Source organism: Gobius niger (genome assembly GCF_951799975.1).
Source record: "Gobius niger genome assembly, chromosome: 3".
NCBI classification, from domain to species: domain Eukaryota; kingdom Metazoa; phylum Chordata; class Actinopteri; order Gobiiformes; family Gobiidae; genus Gobius; species Gobius niger.
The window spans coordinates 43,182,010-43,191,990 of NC_136854.1; the positions used below are offsets into that span (position 1 = coordinate 43,182,010).

At 40.9% G+C, this 9,981-nt stretch overlaps 1 protein-coding gene across 1 annotated transcript; it reads left to right on the plus strand.

Moving 5' to 3' along the window:
• Positions 1 to 1,987: 1,987 nt before the first annotated feature.
• Positions 1,988 to 5,522, plus strand: LOC306961111 (uncharacterized protein; the record flags this gene model as incomplete). The annotated part of the gene is made up of 2 exons (XM_079553727.1): positions 1,988 to 2,263; positions 4,704 to 5,522. Coding segments are annotated over 2 exons (600 nt in total), but the record flags the coding sequence as incomplete, so codon positions are not given.
• Between the last annotated feature and the right edge of the window lie 4,459 nt (positions 5,523 to 9,981).

Genomic DNA, 9,981 nt, shown 5'->3' on the forward strand with positions numbered 1-9,981 from the left:
AGCTTTGTTTTTGACAGTTAAATGACCAAACCAAGAGACTGTGTTATAATATCAGTACGCTCTCATTTGCAAATACCTGTAGTGTGAAGTGTCACTTACACCAAGTTTACACGGAGACCAAAACTCTGATCACAATCAGACATCTGGAGCTCTCAGGTTATTGACGTGGCATCATTTGATATTCATATCATCTGATTCCTTCCTGATCTTTCACACGTGTGCATAAACTCACCAGGGAAATACAGCAAAGAGGCCAAACTGAACTGACTGACTGAAGAGAGAGGTGGAGACAATTAGGGCTGTCCCTATATTTAAAAAGACATTTACAGAGCCGATATATAAGCATTAGGAAAACTGTGCGATCGCAGGATAAATGGATCTAAACTAAACCTGATCTGAACAGAGTCATGGAACACAAATTTTGCAACAGAAATGTATTAAAGAGGGGGTATTCTGCTTTTTTCAATCATAGCACCAGTCTATATCACACTACAATGATGACAAACCTTCTGTTGGTCTGTGAATGCAGTAAATTAGAATAACTGCCTTGTATAAAATGTCTCTCTCAAAATGGCTGTAGTGAATGTCTTGAAATAGGCCTCTGTCTCTTTAAGAACCTCTGAGCCTTTAGACACGCCCCCTCCACACGCTGTCTGTGGCATCAGTGGGGAGGGGGTTCTGCTGAGGAGCAGTGGTTGGTTACTCGGCTCGGAGGCGTCTCCAGGAGGTGGGGGCGTTCCTAGGAGGACTCAGGCAAACCTGTCCCTAAAATGGCCGCCATCAGAGTTTTTACAGATTACTCAGAAATACGTGAATGTGCCAAGACAACACTTCAGGCATGTTTTTAATGAGGGAGTGACAGAATAACATGATGGAAAGCTTGCATTAAAACTCCTGCGTAGTCTGAGAGAACGACTTATTTAGAGTCATCTGCTCCTCAAAACCAAGGCTCTTATCGCACTGATACAAATGTAAATCTGAGCTTATTATTTGCATTTGCTAAATTTTAACGTAATGTTTAAGAAACAGTGGGTGACGGGACAATATTTACACTTTTGCATCGTAGCTTAAGTTTTTGAAGCTGCTCCACGCGCCGCCCAGTCCGTGAGCTCCTCGTACCTCCTGCACCTCCTGCACCTCCTCTCTTTCCTCTCTCGGTCCTTCGTGAGAATATCCAAACCCCTGTGCTCTCAGCTCCGACGTGAGATCCATCACCGCATTTTAAAACTGTTTAGTTTCCGTACGAAAAGCAAAGCGAGACTTCACCGCGTTAAACAGTGAAGCTGCTTTTAGAGAGAGAGAGTCTTTACTTTAATAATTACACATCATGTCTTCTGGTTTCTGGCAGGCGACTGAAACTGGCGTGCATATTAGTTATATCCGTGTACCCTGCAAAGTCTGAAGGTTTACAAGGCTGACAGGAGGGGGCGTGGCATCACGACGGTGGCTCTACTTCATGATGTTGCTGATCGTCCATCAGAACAACCCTAGAGACAATTCAGTTCCTCTAAAAATCTAAATCTTCACTGGCTCTTGTAGAACCCAGAGTTTTGGATTCTCAGATTTCTGAAGAGAATGTAAACAGATCTGATCATCTGATTGCTCCAGTTTTCTGATTTTTCTGACCATGTAAAGTGGCCAGTGATCTGATTTCTTGCTCTGCCAACTTCTTTTTTTTATTTATATTTTATCTCCTTTAGTTCTCATTCTACATACCTTCTATTCTACGACCTGTTTGCACATTTCCTACATATCTTCTCCTCCTGTGTGTGTTTTAAGAGCTGTTCTAAGGAGTGAATTTCTCCATCGTACGATCAGTAAAGTGTTAACCTTCACATCAACATAACTTCCTTTTGACAGATGAATAGTCTTCATATAATAACAGCACTTGATTATTTTTCAGGAACATCTTTTAATTGATTTTCTCCTTATTTTCCCCCATAATGTCGATAATGAGTTTCTCCTCTCGCAGTGATTGTTATTAACGTTGTCCCCCGTGTCCCGGTGTCTTCAGCACCCGTCCCACAGCGCCTCGTCTGTGGACACGGGCAGCTCTGAGGGCAGCCTGCAGAACACTGTGGAGGAGGGACTCAGCTTCAGCGCGTCCCCGCCCCGAGACCTCAGCCCCGTCCTGAACCACCCGCTCCAATCCCCCACACCGCCCCGACACCACCCCCACAACCACCCGCCAAGCCTGGGGCACAGGGAGCAGCAGGAGGGGCTGTCCGGGCTGTCCCTGCTCCAGAGACGCACCGCCCTGCAGGTCAGAGCTTCATCCAGCAGAGCAGCACTAAAATGACTCCGATGGTGTTTCTGAATGAGATTCTAATACAAACATGATCTAAAACATGCAAGACAGACGAGTTCTCCAGCTGGACACGGCTCAGACCAGTGTTAATTTCGTCAACTAAAATATTTAGTCTTAATTTTAGTCAAAGTGATATTTTTGACGACTAAAATTGGACTAAAACTAAATTAAACGTTTTTCATGAGACTAAAACTATGACTAAAATGTCCAGATATTTGAGTCGACTAAAATAAGACTAAACAAAAATGAAAGGGAGAGACTAAAATCATCCAAACTTGTATTGAGCGTCTGAAAGAGCCTCAGATCAGGTAAATCCTCTGTTAAAGGATCAGCTCTGAGCTTTGTTCATGTGGAGCAGCTCCATGAAGCAGAGGAACAACATTAAATATGATTATAATGAATATTATCAATGCAAAGTCCACTCAATTAGTCTTAAATTTAGTCGACTAAAACTAGACTAAAATTGAAAAGATTTTTTTGACTAAATCTCAACTAAAATTACATTACATTTTAGTCAAAAGACTAAGACTAAAACTAAAATAAAATATGTTGTCAAAATTAACACTGGTTCAGACCTGGTTCAGACCTGGTTCAGACCTGGTTCAGACCTGCTTCAGACCTGCTTCAGACCTGCTTCAGACCTGGTTCAGACCTGGTTCAGACCTGGTCTTCTATGTCAGGTTGAACTGGTGCTGATGGATCAGTCAAAAGACAAAAATCCATCAAAAAAGTGACAAAAATCCATCAAAAAAGTGACAAAAATCCATCAAAAAAGTGACAAAAATCCATCAAAAAAAGACAAAAATCCATCAAAAAAGTGACAAAAATCCATCAAAAAAGTGACAAAAATCCATCAAAAAAAGACAAAAATCCATCAAAAAAGTGACAAAAATCCATTAAAAAAAAGACAAAAATCCATCAAAAAAAAGACAAAAATCCATCAAAAAAAAGACAAAAATCCATCAAAAAAGTGACAAAAATCCATCAAAAAAGTGACAAAAATCCATCAAAAAAGTGACAAAAATCCATCAAAAAAAGACAAAAATCCATCAAAAAAGTGACAAAAATCCATCAAAAAAGTGACAAAAATCCATCAAAAAAGTGACAAAAATCCATCAAAAAAAGACAAAAATCCATCAAAAAAGTGACAAAAATCCATCAAAAAAAAAGACAAAAATCCATCAAAAAAAAGACCAAAATCCATCAAAAAAAAGACAAAAATCCATCAAAAAAGTGACAAAAATCCATCAAAAAAGTGACAAAAATCCATCAAAAAAGTGACAAAAATCCATCAAAAAAGTGACAAAAATCCATCAAAAAAAGACAAAAATCCATCAAAAAAGTGACAAAAATCCATCAAAAAAGTGACAAAAATCCATCAAAAAAAGACAAAAATCCATCAAAAAAGTGACAAAAATCCATCAAAAAAGTGACAAAAATCCATCAAAAAAGTGACAAAAATCCATCAAAAAAGTGACAAAAATCCATCAAAAAAAGACAAAAATCCATCAAAAAAGTGACAAAAATCCATCAAAAAAGTGACAAAAATCCATCAAAAAAGTGACAAAAATCCATCAAAAAAAGACAAAAATCCATCAAAAAAGTGACAAAAATCCATCAAAAAAAGACAAAAATCCATCAAAAAAGTGACAAAAATCCATCAAAAAAAAGACAAAAATCCATCAAAAAAAAGACAAAAATCCATCAAAAAAAAGACAAAAATCCATCAAAAAAGTGACAAAAATCCATCAAAAAAGTGACAAAAATCCATCAAAAAAGTGACAAAAATCCATCAAAAAAGTGACAAAAATCCATCAAAAAAGTGACAAAAATCCATCAAAAAAAAGACAAAAATCCATCAAAAAAAAGACAAAAATCCATCAAAAAAGTGACAAAAATCCATCAAAAAAAGACAAAAATCCATCAAAAAAGTGACAAAAATCCATCAAAAAAAGACAAAAATCCATCAAAAAAGTGACAAAAATCCATCAAAAAAAAGACAAAAATCCATCAAAAAAAAGACTAAAATCCATCAAAAAAAAGACAAAAATCCATCAAAAAAGTGACAAAAATCCATCAAAAAAAGACAAAAATCCATCAAAAAAGTGACAAAAATCCAGCAAAAAAGTGACAAAAATCCTGCAGAAAATGACAAAAATCCAAATATTAAAAATTTGAAAAAAATAATTATAATAATGGAAAAAAATAATTTGAACAAAAGAAATAAATAAATAAATAAATAAATTGAAATCGATTTTTTGCAATTATGCTAATTTTGTAATCGTTTACTGTTGTAATCGAAATCGTAATCGAATTTCGATTAATTGCACAGCCCTAGTAGATGCTTTATAAATGTACCACAGAAACATGTCTCATCTCCTTCTCCTCCCTCCAGGCCTCCAGGGGGCGCCAGCGCAGCCAGAGCAGCGGCGGAGGCAGCCGGCAGGACTCGGTGGACGCGTGTGAGGAAAACACGGGGAGCGCGGCGAACGGCTGTAAACAAAGCGAACACTTCTCCGACACTTTAAACAGCCTGTCCCTGTCCTCTCTGCTCTCCCCCGGCTCGATAGCGCCCCCGCCGGTGAAGAAGTGCAACAGCGCCGGCTCACTGGACCACGCCAGGGCTACAGACGCTTCCTCGGCGAACGCGCGGTCGGAAAGAAGACCCGGCGAGGAGGATTGTAAAGTCACGGATGCGAACTCGAGAAAGCACAGATGAAACGCTAACTTTCGCGCTAACGATCGGCTCATTTTTTTCGGGGACGCTTTTGCTGCAAATCAGGAGACTTTACAAACTGCGAAACTTAGCGTCAGTCGTGCGTCCCGTTCTCCGTAAACTTGGATCTAGCTGTTTTTTGGATTCGTCGCGTCTCGTCTATGGATGTTTTTTTTTTTTGGGGAACACATTTTAGCACGGTTAGCGACTAAAATGCTAAGGGAGTTAGCGGGGGCGTTCCTGGGACACACTCTCTACCAGCCATTTCCAGGGACGGCTCGCGGACTGAGCGGAGCGCCGGGACTGTGTCGGTTCAAATGAATAGGGCTCGCGAGACCTGCTGTGCCCTCAACTTTTGTGCAAAAACGTGTTGTCGACGCGCCGCACAAAACTTTGTACAGATGTCTGAATTTATTTTGTAATATTCACCGGTAGCATCCAACAATCTCCTCTTAATTAAGTCGTTTTGTGTCGAAGGTCCCATGTTATGCAAATCCCCCAAAACTAGAAGTGTCTGAAACTTTTTATCCACGCGGAAAACTCACCTGGGCCCTTTACTGTGACGCTGGATTAGAGGGTGAGCAAGGAAACTTTGGGGTTTGTGGTTCTATTCAGCACGGCTCGGTCGAAGTACGTACGCATCTACTCAGTTAACGCAAGGGTTTCCACGCGCTGGAATACACATGACTGAAGGAACAGCAGAACGGAGATGGACTTTTGTGAGCCGCGATGAGAGCAATGTGGACGAATGCTGCCCTTTCGTGGGGTGCCAAGGCAAATACTAAAAGAAAGGAGCAGCTAAAAGACAACTATGAAGTTAAGCTATGTGCTAATGTTATGCTAACGCCAGCTAAATAGTGCTAACAGCGACTAAATCAAGTTTTTCAACAGCGTAGGATGTTGTGAAATATTAAATCCTTATGCTCCTCCCTGTTTTAGTGGGCGTTCCTCTCTCCTATGACCAAATAAGGTCTTTCCACATGCAGCCGCGTGTCAGGCGAATGGCTCTTTCACCCGCTTTGTGGAGCTTTTCCATAACGAAAGCCGGGGCAAAACCGGTCTGACCAGGTGTAGGTTTTGGGACCGACCTCTGGCTGTGGCCAAAGCGCTGACCTGTGTCTGATGTGACGTGAACAGACTCTGGCCTCTGGCAACGAGAGAGAGGCCAGTCCTCAGTGTTGACACGCAGGTCATACGGATTTAGTATTTCACAACATCATACCACAAACATGAGGTGCGAGATGGGAGAAGGGGCGACCCTTCCGTGGACCGGGAAGTCTGGGCATCTCTGCTGAGACTGCTGCCTCCGCGAACCGGCCCCGGATAAAGCACAAGAAAGTAGGGCTGCTCGATTATTGAAAAAATAATAATCATGATTATTTTAGTCATAATTGAAATCACGATTATTCAAACGATTATTTCTTTTTTATTACATCTTTATTTTATTTACTTATTAATCAAAAAACTATGCTGATATTTTCTGTTTTCTGAACAGTCATAAAAGTACAAATGATTTCAAGTTTGCCTCGATTAAAGACAGGTCTCTGTTTCACACCTGCCCCCTGCTGGTCAGCCCTCACACCTGCGCAAGTAAACAGATCAGCGCGGCCTGATGACATCATCACACAGCGCCGTTTGTTATTATGTCAGGCAAAAGCATTGGCCATGGCACGTGAAATAAGACGGGAAAATAATCCCGGCGGCCTGAAAAGTAAGTCTGCTTTGCAAAAAAAAAAGTGGAAAAAAAGTGAAAAAAAAATAATAATTATAATCGTTTTTTTTGCGTTTATGCTAATTTTGTAATCGTTTAGTCTAGTAATCAAAATCGTAATCGAATTTCGATTAATTGCACAGCCCTACAAGAAAGTGATCATACCACTGTGCTAAAGGGGATTTTACCTAAATTTGCATTTAGCTGTTGTTAGCGCAGCTTTAGCTGGTGTTAGCATGTAGCTTTCCTTCATCGTTGTATTTAGCAGCTTGGCACCTCTGAATGATTCCATAACTCCCACCAGAAGGCAGTATTTATCCACATTTGTTCTCATCGCGGCTTACAAAACTTAAATGTCGTGCTCCTCTGAGGGGGCGTCGCCCAAAGCCAATGCTGGTGTGTGTGTGGTGGAAACAGAAAGGTCTGCGGGGTAGAGTCGATACACATGCACGTCGTCACGATCAGTTCAGCGCTTTTGACCAGGGCCAGAGGTCGGTCCCACAGCTTGTGCCTGGTCACCTCAGATTGGCTCTGGCCTCGGCAGTGAAGGCGCTCAGCTAACAGGGTCGACCAGGCACCGGGCTGGGGAGGGCCGGCCAGTGGAAACGGAGCTTAAAGGACCTATCTCATCTCCACAACCCACACAGAGAGCCTATCTCACCGGCCTGGAGACTAGTTAGAGACTCGTGTTGTGGAGACTGTCGCTGGTCACGGCGATGTCTCCGAGAGTCTCCTGGACTTAAGGCGAGTCTCCAGGTCGTCTCGGTGAAAACAAACAGGTTCTGCGTTGACGTCTTCAGCTGAGACTTTTTCATGTCTCCGCACGAGCAGCTGTGGCAACTTTGCGAATATTTGTTTGCATGTAGACTTGAAACCAAATCAAAGCTGTTGGTTTTCACCGAGACTACCTGGAGACTCGCCTTATCTCCAGAAGACATCTCCGTGACCAGCGGCAGCTCGAGTCTCCAGGCCGGTGAGAGACCTTTAAGAGAACATCCCCTGAACACATACTCTGCTGAAGATTCGATTAAAGAGGAAGAGATGCTTTTGTGGAGGGAGGAGAGACCACTATGCTGAATGGCTTAGGGTTAGAGTTCATTTATAGTAAAGCAGCAGAGACTTTTACTTAAAGACGTCCATGTGCGGTTCTCTGGTTAGACAAACATCTTCAGCTTCTCAGTATCGGTGCCCAAAGGCGTGTTTTCCTTCATTCAAACCCTGAGGTGTTGCCCTCCTGTCCCTGTAAAGCACTGCGACCGCCTCCACTGCACCGCAACACGCACACAATTCAGCACGAAGCATAACATGGGGCCTTTACCCTCGCGTGAATGACCGGAGTCGAGCATTCGTGTGGCTACAGAGTTGACCCAGGCCGTTGGGAAGATGGCGAAATGGCGATCGCTGCTGAGAAAACGCGGGTTCTTTAATCGCAGAAGTTGACGTTTTGGCTTCGGTTTTAACCCGCGAAAAAGGGCTAAATGAGCGCAGACCTGGGCCAAATATTTCAAATGTACAGAGATGTCGATACTGAGGCGATTTGTGGTGTTAGCATGTGCTGTGAGATGAGACGTCTGTAGAGTTAGATTCGTGCACCTCTGCTCGCGATATGTAGTGTTTAGGTGAAATGTTTATTATGGATGGATAGTTTTAAAGGAAACCCCCGTAACGTGAGAAATTATCTAAAAATGGTTATGAAGCCGAGAAAGAGAATGCTTGATGTAGCTCAACTAGAAGAAACTTTCCCTCATTCCTATATTCCATACATTTCTTTTCATTACTGTTCAAACTATTGATGTCGAGATCAACTGGTGATAGAAATCCGCTGTAGGTTACCGTAATCGTGAGAATCGACTCTGTGCGTAACTTCAAACCATAACAACGTCGCCCAAGAAGTGACTTCCTGTTTCGACCCAGCGCGCCAAAATAAAAGCACACAGTCTCATTGATTAGTTCAGCAACATGACAAGAATATAATTAACCTCTTACCACCCGCCAAAACCAAATGCATTCTCTCCTCTTTGCCATTGTCGTCACTTTTTATTTCCCTTATGTGTTTTTGTCACTTTTTTTGTTGGATTATTGTCACTTTTTTGTCACTTTTTTTGCTGGATTTTTGTCACTTTTTTGCTGGATTTTTTATTTATTTTTTGCTGGATTTTTGTCATTTTTTTGCTGGATTTTTGTCATTTTTTTTGCTGGATTTTTGTCACTTTTTTGCTGGATTTTTGTCACTTTTTTGCTGGATTTTTGTCACTTTTTTGCTGGATTTTTGTCGCTTTTTTGCTGGATTTTTGACACTTTTTTGCTGGATTTTTGTCTTTTTTTTGTTAGATTTTTGTCACTTTTTTGCTGGATTTTTGTCACTTTTTTGCTGGATTTTTGTGACTTTTTTGCTGGATTTTTGTCTTTTTTTTTGCTGGATTTTTGTTGCTTTTTTTGCTGGATTTTTGTCATTTTTTTTGCTGGATTTTTGTTGCTTTTTTGCTGGATTTTTGTCACTTTTTTTGCTGGATTTTTGTCATGTTTTTGCTGAATTTTTGTCACTTTTTTTGCTGGATTTTTGTCGCTTTTTTGCTAGATTTTTGTCGCTTTTTTGCTGGATTTTTGACGGTTTTTTTAATTTATTTTTGTCACTTTTTTGCTGGATTTTTGACATTTTTTTGTTAAATTTTTGTCTTTTTTGTCAATTTACACCCTCATTTACTTCTCATTTTTTGTCGCCATTTTGAAGAAGCTTTTAGATTTGGAGACTTTGGAGAACAGGAGAAAACATGTTCAGGTGGAGTTAAGAGGTTAAACACACACATTTTATGTATTTTGTCTGGTAATAGTTACAAGAAATAGAAATAAAGTTCAACTAATGAACTGCTTGACTAATGAATAAGGTGGTGCTTTTATTTTGGAAACAGGAAGTTGCTTCTTGGGCGGCGTTGTTATGATTTGAAGTTATGCACAGAGTCAATTCTAGGACCCGCGGCGGTGACGAACACCGGCCTTTCGAGGGGCAGGTGCTCAACCAAGGCAGAAAGGACACCCTCCCTCCACCCGTCAAACAAAGTTAGATTTATTTATTTTCTGTAATTATACAACACTGCTACTGACGCGGATTTTTTTATATAACATGCATAATACAACGTTCCGTGATGGACCTAATAATAAACAATAGTCCTGCCTCGTCCTAAATTTATCATGATAATAAATAATGTAAACCGACTACACTTGAAACATACACCTGGTTTGCCCAAC